The sequence below is a fragment of the Mastomys coucha genome, unplaced genomic scaffold, assembly GCF_008632895.1.
Source record: "Mastomys coucha isolate ucsf_1 unplaced genomic scaffold, UCSF_Mcou_1 pScaffold5, whole genome shotgun sequence".
NCBI lineage: Eukaryota > Metazoa > Chordata > Mammalia > Rodentia > Muridae > Mastomys > Mastomys coucha.
Genome location: NW_022196911.1, coordinates 91706049 through 91720571, shown reverse-complemented (window position 1 = coordinate 91720571; position 14523 = coordinate 91706049). Strand labels below are relative to the sequence as shown.

The window sequence follows — 14523 nt, the reverse complement described above, 5'->3', positions numbered from 1 at the left end:
TGGGAAAGAAGCAAGGCGCAGCCAGCGCAGTAGTAGTGTAGGGTTGCGTTGGCTGAAAGCAAGATCAAGACCTAGAGCTATCTTCTGAGAGCATCATAGGTCTGCCGCGAGGAATCTGGTGCTGACATGCGGATTGGGGGATCCTGAGTCCGTTTGAAAGACTGGGCAGAGGAGGTTTCTCAGACAGTGCAGCAGCTAAAGTTAAGTGGGAGATGTTCCCCCTCCCAAACTTCCAGGAGCCCGTTCCTCTCAGTTCGAGGGGCGCTGCCTGCCTTCCAAGGGGTGCTCACCTCCCTGGAGGGAAGGCAGCCGACCTGTGTTAACTGCATAGATAGGAACTGGCTCTGAACCCTTGCTCCCAGCCCACAAGCGGACTGAATTCCAGACTTTCCCGGAGGAGCTTAGCAAAGCGAAAGGAAAGAGGGTGGTGGTAAAACTAGGTGGTCCTAACCAATCCCCAGTCCCGCCCCTCCTCCGCCGGTTGACCCGGGCACCCCTGGCAGGCGATGGTCTTCAACACATCTTCAGCACCTGTTGCAGATGTTGGCGCACGTCGGCGGCTGTTTCCCAGGGCACCACGTGGGCGAGGAAGGAGTTGGGCTCAGCCTTCTGTGCCTCCTGGATGAGGCGGTGCATGGGATAGCCGCGGCGCGGGAAGGCCACGTCCCCGCCCGCCAGCAGCCCCATGGGGCAGAAGTCATTTGCACCATCACCCACATAGAAGAGGCGCTCGAAGTGCACGCCGTCGCGGGCCCGCTCACGCAGGTATTCGCTGAGCACCTTGTGCTTGCACATGTTGGCGGGGCAGCGCGAGCAGCTGTGCGAGTGGAAGGGCCGCAGCGTCAGCAATCCCCGCGCGTCGGGCCCCGAAGGGTTACTGAGTATGCGGCGGAATAAACTGTGGTGGCCGGCGGCACGTAGGGCACTCTCCACACCGAAGGTGTTGGCATCCGAGATGAGAATAACCTCGAAGCAGGAGCCCTGTTTGGCTATGAACTGCAACAAATCGCCCATGCCCGGCGACAGGGGGATGGTTTCGTAGACAGCGCGCAGGTCCCGGGGCCGTACACCCTGCTCACCCAGGTACTTAAAGACGCGTTGCATGTACTCATTGTAGTAGCCCTCGCGATAGGTGGCACGCAGGCTCTCCGGCAGTTGCTGGCCTGGCGCGGCACGTACGATCGAGTCGTCGCTGTTCTCGTCCACGATGGTCTCATCGAAGTCGAAGGTCAGGAGGAAGCGAGGCGCGCCCGGCGCAGCCATCCTGCCGTCCTGGGAGCAGGGGGAAGAGGAGCAGGAGGAGGGGACAAGCGAGAGGCGGCGCGGCGGGAGCCGGCCAGGGAGAGGCTGATTAGCGGGCCACAGCCAGGGTCGCTGACACATCCAAGACCTGAGGAGGACCCAAGGCTGGTTAAGCAGGAGATGGAACCAATGTGTTGCCCACACCCCGCCGTCCTTTGCCTGTCTTTCAGTTAATCATGCTGGGATCGACGCAAGGGGGCCCATACTAGTTTTGAAGCCAAAGGCTTCCTTTCTACTGCTCTCATGGGATCCCTTAGGAGAAGGGATGACTTGTCAAGGATCACTCCTTGAGACTCCTCAACTGGGTTGGAGGCTTCTGGTGGTGATGCAGACAATAGGAGGCAAACCCACACTCTCTGCTCTAACACAGCAGAGTGGACACAAGATTCACCTACTCAGGGGGGACAGCCTCTTTCCTGTGATCTTTGTGGGATCAACAGAGGAGCCAGGCTCCAGGGAAAGCCACTGACATCAAAGGCAAGGTGGGCAATGAGTGTCAGGTCTTTCCTGGGCCTGGATGTCAATAAGTGCCAGGCCTGGAAAGCCAAGTTCCTGAGCCTCTGAAGGTCTGGCCAGAGAACTAGGTTTTAGCCCTTGAAATTACCAGGTAGGTATGCAGACCACACAAGACCCAGGGAGGTTCTTTGGGAGCTGCTGGGCCCTGTGCGCTGTCCATTGCTAATCACTTGCCAATTCCCTGGGAAGCGCGTGCCAGCAGGTGGGGTTTCTGCCAGAGTCCGAAGCAAGCAGGCAACAGGAGAAGCAATGGGGCTTAAGGAGGTGGGAGCCCCCCTCACCAGGCCACGGCATACCTGGGAGACAGGTAGGGGAGGGGAAAGAGAGCGGACGTGTCTAAAAAGGCAGAGGGAGGCAGAGGTGGACAGCTGTGTGAGGGGGTGTCAGGGAGGAGATGTCTGGGATGAAGTCAGGCAGGGAGGGTACTGGAATATAGTGGAAGCTCTAGATAGTGAGACTTTGGGTCACAGTCATCTTTTGGAAAGTTGGCAAAGGGGGAACAGTGTGGGAGATGGGGACATAAAGGGCCTATGGGCGGGCACAAAGAAAAGCAAGCACATGGACACACAGCAGGGTCCCCCCATCTGCATGTCCCTGCCACCAGCTGTAGGAGAGGGACAGGGAGACAGATCCTATAAATTCTAGAATATCCATCACACTGCTTGCCTTTCTACCTTCTGGCATGCATTTCTTACCTAATGAGGTAAATATTCAAGCAGAACCTGGTCTCCCACCACACACCCACACCTTTCTTTCTTTTTAAAGTATGGGTCCCCTATAGCTCAGGCTGACCTCAAGCTTGCTTTGTAGATACAAGGATGAACTCGAACTCCTGAGCCTCCCGGTTCACCTTCCCAGGGCTGGCATTAACAGAATTCTACCAACCGAGGGACATCCCAAGCCCTCACGAACTCTTATTACTTCTGGGCCTGGCACACCTCATTTCAGAGTTGATGCTGGAACCTGGCTACCTTTCTTCCTCAGAGAATTGTCTTTTCCACTATCCCTCCAGGAGTCACCCTGGGGGTTTTCCCACCAGCCCGTGGAATCTCTGACTCTGGGATCCACAGCAGAGAAATCTTCAGGGATTCATAGAGCTCCGGTGGAGAGAGCAAATCTGAAGGGGGCTGGAGAGGACTCCTTCTATTGCAGGGTAGAAAAGTAGGGGCTTGAGGCTGAATCCTGAAGGACTCCACTTACCCTAGATAGACATCGTAGTCCAACAACTGGGAAACACCCGCTCATTGTCAGTATGTTATCTTGACCACCACCTTTAGAAATTTTGTTGGTCTCCAGCTGTCATCCAGAGCTCCTGGGAGGGAGGAAAAACCCACAAAAAGTCCACACCTGTTTATTTGGAGTACAGTGGCACTTGGGAGGCAAAGGCAGGTGGATCTCTGAGTTTGAGGCCAGCATGGTCTACATAGTGCATTCCAGGACAGCCAGGATCCATAGAGAGACCCTGTCTCCAAAAAAAACGTGCCTGTCCACTGGCTTCCCTTCTGATACTGATCCATCGGACTATCTATCTCTTCCATCAAGCCCACGAGCCCCTCCCGGGTTCTCAGCAAAAGTAGACTTACACATAAATAGTGTATACTTTTTTTTTTTTTTTTGGTTTTTCCAGACAGGGTTTCTCTGTATAGCTCTGGCTGTCCTGGAACTCACTCTGTAGACCAGGCTGGCCTCGAACTCAGAAATCCACCTGCCTCTGCGTGCGCCACCACCGCCCGGCTCATGTAAACTCTTACATGTACACGGAGGCTATGCTCCTTGCTAACAGTATCCTGGCTTACTGGAAGGTTTACAGAGGACACCCTTGGAGATGTAGACAGCCTAAGTAAGGGACACGCCCAAAGGCCACTCAAAGTGGCTGAGATTTTTCCCAACCAGATCTCAGACCTTTGGCTCACACATGAGTAGTAGGGTGCATCACGGTTTACCAGTCACCTTTATTCCTGATCTCATGCACGGTTCACCACACCCGTGAAGCCAGAGAACAGAGCAATTAACTCACTTCCTACAGGCTGTATTGCTTCGGCAGGGCAGCAGCTAGTTCATAAACACTTCACTACTGTCTAGAGGCTGAGAGCCCTGGGCCCTACAGGAGATAGAAGACTTACCTCTGCCACTAATTTGTTCAGGGCAAGCTGAAATCTCAACGGGAGTTTTAGTGACCGGGAGGTGATCTTTTGGTTAGGGTCTTCATTAGAGCATCTGCACAGATACCATCTGTAGCTTTTGGTGCCTCCTTACTCCCCCACCCCTCCATCCGCAGGCTATGAGACCAGAGGCCAGCCACTTAGAATTGGAAAGATACAGCTCGGAATTGGAAAGATACCAGAGCAAAGATAGTAAAAAAAAAAAAAAAAAAAAAAAAAAAAAATCTAGCTGGCTGCTGCCCTCTCGTGGTAGCAATGGGTAGCACTGTAAACTCGACTCTCAAGGTGACACTCCTTGGCCATCCCAAGGCAGCAGAATAGACAAGGGAGGGATCAAGAGGACACAGGCTCTGGAACCTTCTTTATAGAGATGTATCCCTGACCACCCTCGATTTCTCACAGCAAAGATTTTCAGTAGAGATAGGAAGTAGCTTTTAGTGTCCCCCCGCCCCCAGCCCTAAAGAACTTATAGCTAGTAATTGGAAAGAGGTTAAAGCTCACTAGCAAAAATTAGCAGTGCTCTGGGAGACCCAACATTGTGGAGACAGTGAGAGAGAAGGGGGCAGGGATGGCAGACGAGGGAACCGCATGCACAGGGATATTGGGAAAAGTGTCATCATTGGAATCCCAGCTGATATAACCTTTGTCCCAAGACAAGAGTTGGAGGTGAAAGATCAGAGGGTGCCACACCCATTGTAAAAGGAATCTCAAAGAGAGGGATTAAGTGTCAGGTAGGGAGGGAAGCAAGGGACAGACAAAGACACATATGGGTCGCCAGCAACCACACAGACCAACTTTCTCTTCTCTCCCTGCTTCACCCCCCTTGTTCCAGAGTAGGGTTGACCCTAAAGCTTTACAGATACTATATATATAGCATGCCCTTAACTCAATATTTTTGTTGTTGAGACAGGTCGTCCAACCTGGACAGCCTCCTGAGTTCAGAGATTCCAGGCGTGTAATAAATTGATCTTGATAAGATCAATTTTTGTCTCTTGGGGGGAGAGGGGCAGTTACCTACTTGCCTGTCTTCCTTTGAAAGAATTATACCCATCCTAATGCTGCCAGCTTCTCACGGCTGGCTCACAGAAGTAGACACAATTATGTTCTCACCTAATACTAGTGAGACCAAACAAGGCTGGCTTTCAACTTAGATCCTCCTGCCTTTGCCTCCTAAATGCTGGGATTAAAGTCCAGTGCCATCACTCTGGTAATCTTGTTTCTTTTGTCTCCGCAGAGAAGAAAGCCAGGCATCCTGGGTTTCCTCCCAGAAACGGAGGCAGCCTCAGTCTTTGCCCCACTCATCCCTAGTTATTTTCTGGCTTCATAGCATTCGAAAAGGCAGTTGGCAGCTGCCTGGCCTGGTGATGCAGGAGAGTGGGGCAGGAGAAACTGAGTTCGAGGCCAGCCTGAACTACATGAAAATTCCTGTTTCAAAACAATCATCATAAAAAAAAAATCCCAAACGTCACTCACTTCTGACAGGTGATAAGTGATAAAGTCCTGGGCAGTGTGGGGCATTCATTGTCTTTAATCCCAGCAGAGGCAGAGAGGCAGAGGCAGGTGGAAGTGAGTTCGAGGCCAGCCTGGTGTACAGAGTGAGTTCCAGGGCTATACAGAGAAACTCTGTCTAGAAAAACAAAACAGTGATCACCAGAGTCCCTTGTGGAGAACAGGACAGGACCCTTGAGTTTCTCCAACATACTAGAGCAACCAGGAGGCACATGCTGTGGGGCTGAGGGAAATCCTTTTCTTGTCCCACCTAAGATCAATGTTTGTGGCCCTGATTCCTTATCACAGCCCCTGCCTGCTTCTTTGATACAAATACTGTTAGGTCTGTGGGAAGGTGGGGTAGGAGTTTGTGTGAGTGTGTCTGCACTAACTTAAGCTCTAAGCTTGAAATTCTCCTAATGGGGGAGAGGGTACAGCCCGTAGGAAAGTTTGGGGAGTTTTCTATAAGAAACATGCAGGCTGAGGATGGAAGTAAGGACTTAAAAAATGTCAAGCCCTCTCTGCTCCAAGAGTAAGTATGCCCACCACTAGAAATTAGATCTGACAATTAAGCTAGGATTCCTGCTCCTAACACTCGAAACTTCAGGAACTTCTTTCTTGTTCATTAACCCTTAATGGGGATGGGGGGCGTGCAGAGAAGTCCAGCTTACATCGTGGGCATCACACAGCATCAGAAATAGGATTAAAACTCAGGGGTCTCTACTGCCTCTTGGATAAACTAGCTGAACTCCCCGGTTGCTCCGGAGCCTCTGTTCCCTGTCCTAGCTAGCTGGGGAGTAATGCTCTGTGTCCTAGTACCAGGGAGGAATCCGGGACTAGGCGTCACCTCTGGGGTCCCCTGCCTAGGGTGGACAAGCAGAGGTGATTCTTACTGGGTAGGGGCAGGGAGATGGCAGCTGCGGTGGGGTAGCAGGAGAGATATTTTTAGAGGTGACTGGAAAGCAGGCACTCTGGCACACCCCCAGCTGGCGGGCGCTTCGCTCTAATGCGGGCGGGGGGTGCGCAGCTCGGGGAGAAGGAAGGACTTGTGGGTGGCGGGGAGCTATGACAGTCCCCGGAGATGAAGGGACACTGGGCACCATGAAGCTGGGAAAGACGGCGGTTCAGTTCTTTGCCCCAAGGGTAACCCCACTACCAAGCACATGAAACACCCTCAAACTACACACAGCCCCCACCCCAACATTTAGATCGCAGTCCTCCCGGAGCCCAGGACTCATGAGGGGCAGCGGCGGTTGCGCTGTCTGTCCCAGCTAAGTTTGGAGTGGAAGTAGTGGGAAGGGGGCTAGTTAGGGGATTTGGGGACAGGATGGAGCAAGGGGTGCTTACGGGAATTGGGGGGGACGCGGTCTTATCCACCCCCGGATTTCTGAGCTCCGGCTCACGAGTCCCTCCAGCCCCGAGGGACTGTGGATGATGTGCTCTTGCTCCGTCCTTTCCACCTGCCCCCCATCCCCGGGGCCGCCGCCGCGTCCCCTTTAAATGCCGGGGAGCCAGAGCCCGAGCCGCGGCGGGCGCTGCGGCAGCCGCAGCACCCGGGCCCACCGCAGTCCCCGCACGTCACAAGCGCCTAGCCAATCACCGCGGCGCCGGCGTACATCAAAGGGGCGGGCTGCCCGCAAGCCACGCCTCCGGGCTGTCCCGGAGGCCGCGCGAGCGGCCGTGAGACTGGGCGGGCGGGACGGGTGGAGCGTGGCGCGTCCCGTCCGAGGAGCGTGGGTGCGGGGCACCCTCTGCGTGCGCGTGGGCACGTGCGTGAGTCAGTGTCACACTGCCCGCCTCCCGCTGGGCTCGGCGCGGGGAATCTGCAGGCAGCCCTTCCACCGCCCCGCTGTTCTCCTTGTTGCGGGGCTCCGCGGGACAGCCGGGTGACCGGACAGCCAGGCAGCACTCCCTCCACGTGCGCCGAGCTCGGTGCCCTCTGCCTTTCCGGGAGGAGCCACGGCATCCTGCTGAGTCCTTGGAACCCTGTCCCCAAATTACCGAATCCTCGGGCTTGCGGGTGGAAGAACTCTTCCAGTACAGCACCGCCTAAACCCGGAGTTGGAGAACCAACACTGTGCACAGTGATGCAAATACAACTCCCCCCCCCCCCCCCCCCCCCCCCCCCCCCCCCCGCTTTCTCCCAAGTCCCTGAATCGCTGGCTTTAACCCCCGCTATTTCCCTCTGGCGAGCTTTCCCTCCCTTCCCATCCCTCAGTACACTAGATTATGATAGAGAAGAGGTGAAACCTGCACTTTCTGAACTGGTACGATGAACACAGGAGAAAAGACTTGTCCTGAGAGTTCGAACAGAAGAAAACCTCACTTCAGTCACGACAGAATCTGTGGGTGAGAAGGAGGTGCACCCTGGCCTGGGTCTAACTTCAACTCTCCCAACGTCCTCTAGCTTTGAGTACCAATGCTACCGGCAAAAGGCAGAGAGGCAGAAAAGTTGCCAACCTGATGGGCCCAAACCTTTGAGGGCGACTTCTCCATTGCCCCGGCTTCCTCCCTAACACACCAGCGCCCCTTCACCTCTTACCTGGCTGAAGTCGCAGAGTGACTGCTAGGTACCTGTGCTGCTTCTACCTAGCTGTGCTCAGGCCCCGGTCTTGAGGCGGAAGTGGGAGGTGGGTCTCATAGTTTGTTGCTACCTAGTCTAGGCCTGGCCCTGAGCTCCTAATTTTTCTGCCTCCATGTCCAGTTTGATGGATTAAAGGCCTGAGTCGCCACACCCTGCAATCCTTCCTCTAGCAGAAGTAGTTTAATCTCTACACCCTCTCCAAAGACAGGCTCACACAGCCTTCAGCATCTGTGCGTCCCCACCCTTTGAGACAGTTGACTAGTATGGGCCTTGCTATATAGTCCAGAATGACCGTCAACCCCTGAGTTCCAGTCTCCACCTCCTGAGCGCTGGTATTAAAGGCATGTGCCACTATCCTTTCTTTTTGTTGTTGTTGTTTTTTGTTGTTTGTTTTTCGAGACAGGGTTTTTATGTGTAGCTCTGGCTGTCCTGGAACTCACTCTGTAGAGCAGGCTGGCTTCAAACTCAGAAATCTGCCTGTCCCTGTCACCCGAGTGCTGGGATTAAAGGCGTACGCCACCACTGCCCAGCCACTATGCCCTTTCTTACACCAGTCCTAGGTGTACGTGAGGGGAGTGGGTAGGTGGCTGGAAAGATATGAATGTCTGGATCCATACTCCTATCCTTATTCTTCTTCCAAAATGATGCCAGTGAGGCTGAGAAAATTGAATCGTGAAGAGCTAACCGAGCTAGCTTGGGGCTATCCAGTGAGGAGCCCCAGTTTGAACCCATGACCTCATACTATGCCTCTCCCATGTCACTTTTGCTCTCTTTTAAGTAAACTGAGGGCACAGACCACATTTGTCTTTGTTGCTGTTTTCCAAAAGGGCAGGGTTTCTTGGTGGAGCTCTGGCTCTCCTGGAACTCACTCTGTAGATGAGACTGGCATTGAACTCAGATGTCAGCCTGCCTCTGCCTCCCAAGTGCTGGGATTAAAGATGTGGGCCACCGCCACCCAATTCATGTCTGTTTTATTTAACACTGTGACCCACACCCCAGGATATAATCTGGACACTGACACCTATAGGCCTTAGGTGTTTGTTTTTGCTGGGTCTGGTGGCACACACCTTTAATCCCAGCACTTGGGAGACAGAGGCAGGCAGATCACTGAGATCAAGGTCAGTTTGGTCTACAAAGTGAGTTCCAGGGCAGCCAGAGGTACATCCCTGTCTTGGGGGGGAAAAAAAATCCAAATTCTCTTTCCCAATTTCAGCCTCGTTTCCATATTCACCGATACAGTTGGGGAGTGCTGGCAGATGACTCTTGGCCCCCACTAACGATCTCAAGTTTTTCCTGCCCTATTCTACCTTCTGGCCCTGTCCTGGGGATGCTCACCTGTACCACCTGCAAAGTAACTCTGTGAAATAAGTGTAGCAGCGTTAGAGGGTGGTGTGGGCATGCTAGGCAACTGGCCTACCTCCAACCTATTCTCAGGCCTCAACATAGAAACTCTTAATGTTTTTGAAAGGTTTATTTTATTTTCAACTCTGTGTGTATGGTGTGTGGGTACGTGCATGAGCCTGCAGGTACCCATGCAAGCCATGGGCTTCAGATCCCCTGGAGTTGGAGATAATGGGCAGTGACTACAATAGAGGTGAGCTGCCCTATGTGGGTGCTGGAAACTGAACTCTGGGACTCTGGGAGCTCAGTACAAGCACTCTCAATTGATGAGGCTTCTGTCCATTCTAGCATCTCTTCTCCTTGGGGTAAAACTTTCAGATTCTCCTCCTGCCTGTCTTTCCATTTTCTTTGCTTTCCCTTTTAACTGTAAGAGAATGAACCGATGGACGATCAGCCTTGTGTCTAAAGACGGGGACAAAAATGGAAGGGAAGAGTGAGCCACAGCCCAGACATCAGAGGCACATGCTCAGCCAAGGTCAACGTTCACTTTAGGACTTGGGTCACTTGATCTGGCAGAGAGCTTGTGGGGTGAAGAGTCACTGGAGGTGACAAAGCTTGCTCAAGTCTCTGGTGACCCTTGACTCAGGTGGCCAGAGTCAAACTTTCCAACTGGTCCTCAGGAAGAGGCTGAGTCACTTGCCCAAGGTTCCAATGGTAGAACCAAGAAGCCAGGAATCCAAGGTCACAACCTGCTCGTAAGAAGGAGTGAACAGTTCAGTTCACAAGGCCCACCCGAGGGACGAAGACCACTAACCTTTCCAGGAACCAGCTGGGTCTTGGTCATGTGATGTGGGTCTTGGTCATGTGATCTGGACAACTGCCTCTGCAGGTGGCTTTAGTATTTCCAGTTTTACAGAGGCAGAAACCCAGGGACATTTAGAAAGTACCTTGCCTGAAGGCATGATGCGGCAATCCTAGGTGGTCAGATGCAGATCTGGACTTCTGGTAAAGCCAGAGAGGACAAAGGTGGGAGATGTGGCCAAGTGTCCCATTTAGGCATTTCAGTTGGAAAGCACTGTACTAGAAGTTCTTACCAGGACTGAAAACATCCTGTCTAGCCTAGCCTGGACAATGATGGCCTATCCCGAAATTTATTCCTTCCTATGGCAGTCCCCATGGGCTACCAACTCCTCAATTTACACATGACAGCAATGAGACATAGGGGGCTGGAGAGATGGTTAAGATGGTCAGTGGTTAAGAGCACTGACTGCTCTTCCAGAGGCCCTGAGTTCAATTCCCAGCAACCACATGGTGGCTCACAACCATCTGGAATGGGATCTGATGCCCTCTTCTGGTGTGTCTGGAGATATTTACAATGTACTCATATAAATAAAATAAATAAATCTCTTTAAAAATGAGATATAGGATGTGTCAGTTGCCCAGAGTCATAGGTTTTACTACACATTTATGTATTTGTTGGGGTGATGTCTCCCTATGTAGGCAAGGTGGTCTCTAGAATTCCCAGTCCTCTTGGTTCAGCCTCCCAAATGCTAGGAATATAGGAGGTAGTCATTATGTGCAACTGGGAGCTGAGACATTCTTTTCTTTTCCCCCTTGGATGGGAGTTCATGTAGCTTAGGCTAGTATCAAACTTACTATGTAGTGTGACCTCTCTATCTGTATTATGACCTCTCTCTGTCTGCCTCTACCTCCTGAGTGATAGGACTGGTGTGCCCTGCCACATCTGGTTATGTAGTACTGGAGGTGTGGCTTTGTGCATGTTAAATAACTCCTCTTTCAACCGAGCCTCATCCCTAGCCCTTCCCCCCAACTGTATTTTAAAAATGATTTTATTGGCCAGGCAGTGGTGGCACACACCTTTAATCTCAGCACTTGGGAGGCAGAGGCAGGCAGATTTCTGAGTTCAAGGCCAGCCTGGTCTACAGAGTGAGTTCCAAGACAGCCAGGGCTACACAGAGAAACCCTGTCTCGAAAAACAAACAACAAAAAATAAACAAAAAAAAAAAACCATAAAAATGATTTTATTTCTTTTTACTTTCTGTAAATTGGTATTCTGTCTGCATGTATATCTGTGTGAGGGTACTGGTTCCTCTGGAATTGAAGTAACAGACAGCTGTGAGCTTTATGTGGGTGCTGGGAATTGAACTCAGGACCTCTAGAAGAGTAGTCAGTGCTCTTACCCTCTGAGCCACCTCTCCAGCTGCATCTAATCAGAAGGAGGTGTCCTATTATGGTCAAGAACAAGATGCTGTCCCTGGAGGGTAGGAAGATGAGATGGAGGCATGTTTGTTTGTTTTTGGTTTTGCTCTGTCTGGAACCCAGCCCTCACCACCCACCTCTGTGTGTGTGTCTGTCTTTCTGTCTTTTTGTCTGTCTGTCTGTCTGTCTTTAGAAATGGTCTCTTGTAGGCCAAGCCAGACCCCAGTTCACTATGTTGCTAAGGCTAACCTAGAACCCCTGATCTTCCCTCCTCTATGTACCTACACCCCACACTGGGATTACAGCAAGAAGTCTGGCAGGAGGCTCATATTCTTGAACAAAGTACTTTGTTTCCTAAGCACACTTTGGTCTATTAGTTTTGTTTGTTTGCGTGGTTGTTTTTTGTTTTGTTTTGTTTTGTTTTGGTTTGGTTTGGTTTGGTTTGAGACAGGGTTTCTCTGTATAGCCAGCCCTAGCTGTCTTGGAACTCTCCACAGACAAAGCTGGCATCAAACTCAGCGATCTCTCTACTTCTGCCTCTCTAGAGCTGGGATTAAAGGTGTGCACCACCACAATCGGCTTTAGTTTTGCTTTTGCTTTGAGATAAGGTCTCTCTACAGAGCCCTGCCTGTGCTAGAATTCACTGTGTAGACCAGGCTGGCCCAGAACTCCTAGAGATCAGCTTGTCTCTGCCTCTCGAGTTATTATGTATGACCTTATGAGGTTAAGTGCCAACCTCTAAAACAGTTTGACTGGGAATGAGGACATCTGCTTTTGAACTTTCCTGACATCAGGCCCCTCTGGATTATCAGGATCTTGCAGGTTTTAAGGGCTGGCTGTTATTTAATGGAGACCAGAGACTGAGTCTTAAGGGTTCCTCCTCTCACTGCCTAGAGGTCACACAGTCCCCTAGAACCCTCAGATCCCAGCTGGGTCCAGAGGGCACAATTAGGAGCAGAGCAGGGTTGGGTGGGGTGCCCTTTTCTGCATAGGCACCAGCCTGCCTAGTCACCTGGGTCCACAGCCTCTGGAGGGCACGGCTAGGAGCATTTTTGAAATATTCTGGCCTGAGTCCCTGGGCTCACCCAAACATGCAGAAGCCTGTCTGCGGCCTGGTGGCACATGGAACATTGCATAAATCTGCCCCCATCCCAATCCCTGTGGAGAAGACTCTGAATCATCACGTTAAACTACATGATTTTGAATTGCCTTTCTATGGATCCAAATGGGTTGTCCCACACCTACTGGTCCACAGAGGGAATTGGGCAACAACATAGCCTAGGTCAGGGCTCACATCTTCAAAGCCAGATCCTTCAGAAGTTGGGAACAGTGTGTATTCTCTGGCTATCCATGCATCACAACCATGCTATGTTAATTTGTGGTCTCTCTCTCTTTTTTTAACAAAAACTCAGGGGGTGGAGATAGCTCAGTGGTTAGCCGTTAAGAACACTGCCTATCCTCTCAAAGGACCTGGGTTTGATTCCCAGCACCCGCACGGCAGCTCCATGATCATCTGTAACTCCAGTTCTGGTTTTCACAGGCACCGCACATGCCATGGTGCACAGACATACATGCAGGCAACACATCCATGCTCATAAAAATAAAATTAGACAAGTATTGGCTGGGTAGGGCACTGAGAGTGGGATATTCAATAGGGTGTAGACCCTGGCCCAGGTTAGCTTATGGTCTGAGGGAAACTGGGCAAGAAAACAGGCCTTTTGAGAGTATGTTCCAGGTCTCGTGTACATATATACACATATATACATATGTGTGCATATAGTCCTGTAAGGCTGAAGCAGGAGGGTGGCAAGGGTCAAGGTTTACTTGGGCTGGAGAGGGACCTTATGTCAGGTCTGGGTAACTCAACAAGATCCCGTTTCAAAATAAAAACTAAAAATAAATGTGAAAGGTCTGGGAAACTAGATGTGGTAGGGCAGGTCTCTAATCCCAGCCCTTGGGAAGTAGAGAGTCAGAAGTTTGTCATTTACAAAACGATCTTTTTCCTTTTTTAAAATTTTCATTCATTCATTCATTCATTCATTCATTCAGTTTTTGAAGCAAAGTCTTACTATGTAGACCAAGCTAGCCTTGAACTCACAGAGATCTACTTGCCTCTGCTTCCTGGGTCCTGAGAACCTTGCATCAAGGCCAGGTGTTGGTGGTGCATGGGTTTCACTCCAGCCCTTAGGAGTCGAGACCAGCCTGGTCTACACAGTGAATTTCAGGACAGCCAGGCACACACAATGAAACCCCATCTGAACTCTCTCCCAAAAGAATAATAAATCAATAAATAAGTAAATAAGGCATGCATTACCATCCTAGCTCATAATTTTTTTTAAGATTTATTTATTTTATGCATATGAGTACACTGTCCCTGTTTTCAGATACACCAGAAAGAAGAGGGCATCAGATCCCATTCCAGATGGTTGTGAGCCACCATGTGGTTGCTGGGAATTGAACTCAGGACCTCTGGAAGAGCAGTTAGTGCCCTTAACTGCTGAGCCATCTCTCCAACCCAGCTTGTAGTTTTTAATAGTAATAATAATAACCATAAAAAGTTCAAAGTCATTGTCAGTTTGAGGTCAGCTTGGCTAGACAGAGGTAAGCTTAGGCTATATGAGATTGTCTTAAAAAAAAAAAAAACGAGGAAGAAGGATAGACTCAGGTTAGCTCAAAGGTAAAGAAAGTACTTAGCTAGCACGTATGGGGACCGATGACCTATCTCTGGTACTGAAAAAAGGGGGGCGGGGGGCCCAGAATAGAACACCTAGCTGAACACCTAGCTAGGCTACTGCTGTCCCCCTGGAGACAGCTATGTCATCTGTGTTTCAGTCAGGCAGGTCCAGGGGAGACAGGCAGGTCAGGGGAGGCAGGCAGGTCAGGGGAGGCAGGCAGGTCAGGGGAGGCAGG

At 51.2% G+C, this 14523-nt stretch overlaps 1 protein-coding gene across 4 annotated transcripts; it reads right to left on the bottom strand.

Moving 5' to 3' along the window:
• Positions 1 to 225: 225 nt before the first annotated feature.
• On the bottom strand, positions 226 to 7068 carry Phospho1 (phosphoethanolamine/phosphocholine phosphatase 1). 4 transcript variants are annotated; one of them, XM_031353199.1, is made up of 4 exons: positions 6816 to 7068; positions 3019 to 3130; positions 1993 to 2114; positions 226 to 1390 (listed from the first exon to the last, which is right to left on the bottom strand). In XM_031353199.1, the coding sequence occupies exons 2-4, from the start codon at positions 3061 to 3063 to the stop codon at positions 514 to 516; spliced, it is 1044 nt and encodes a 347-aa protein (XP_031209059.1). In that variant the 5' UTR covers positions 3064 to 3130; positions 6816 to 7068; the 3' UTR covers positions 226 to 513. The 4 variants fall into 4 exon arrangements, with proteins under 4 accessions (XP_031209059.1, XP_031209063.1, XP_031209060.1 ...); XM_031353203.1 differs by lacking the exon at positions 1993 to 2114 and having other exon boundaries at positions 226 to 1272; positions 6816 to 7067; XM_031353200.1 differs by lacking the exons at positions 1993 to 2114; positions 6816 to 7068.
• Between the last annotated feature and the right edge of the window lie 7455 nt (positions 7069 to 14523).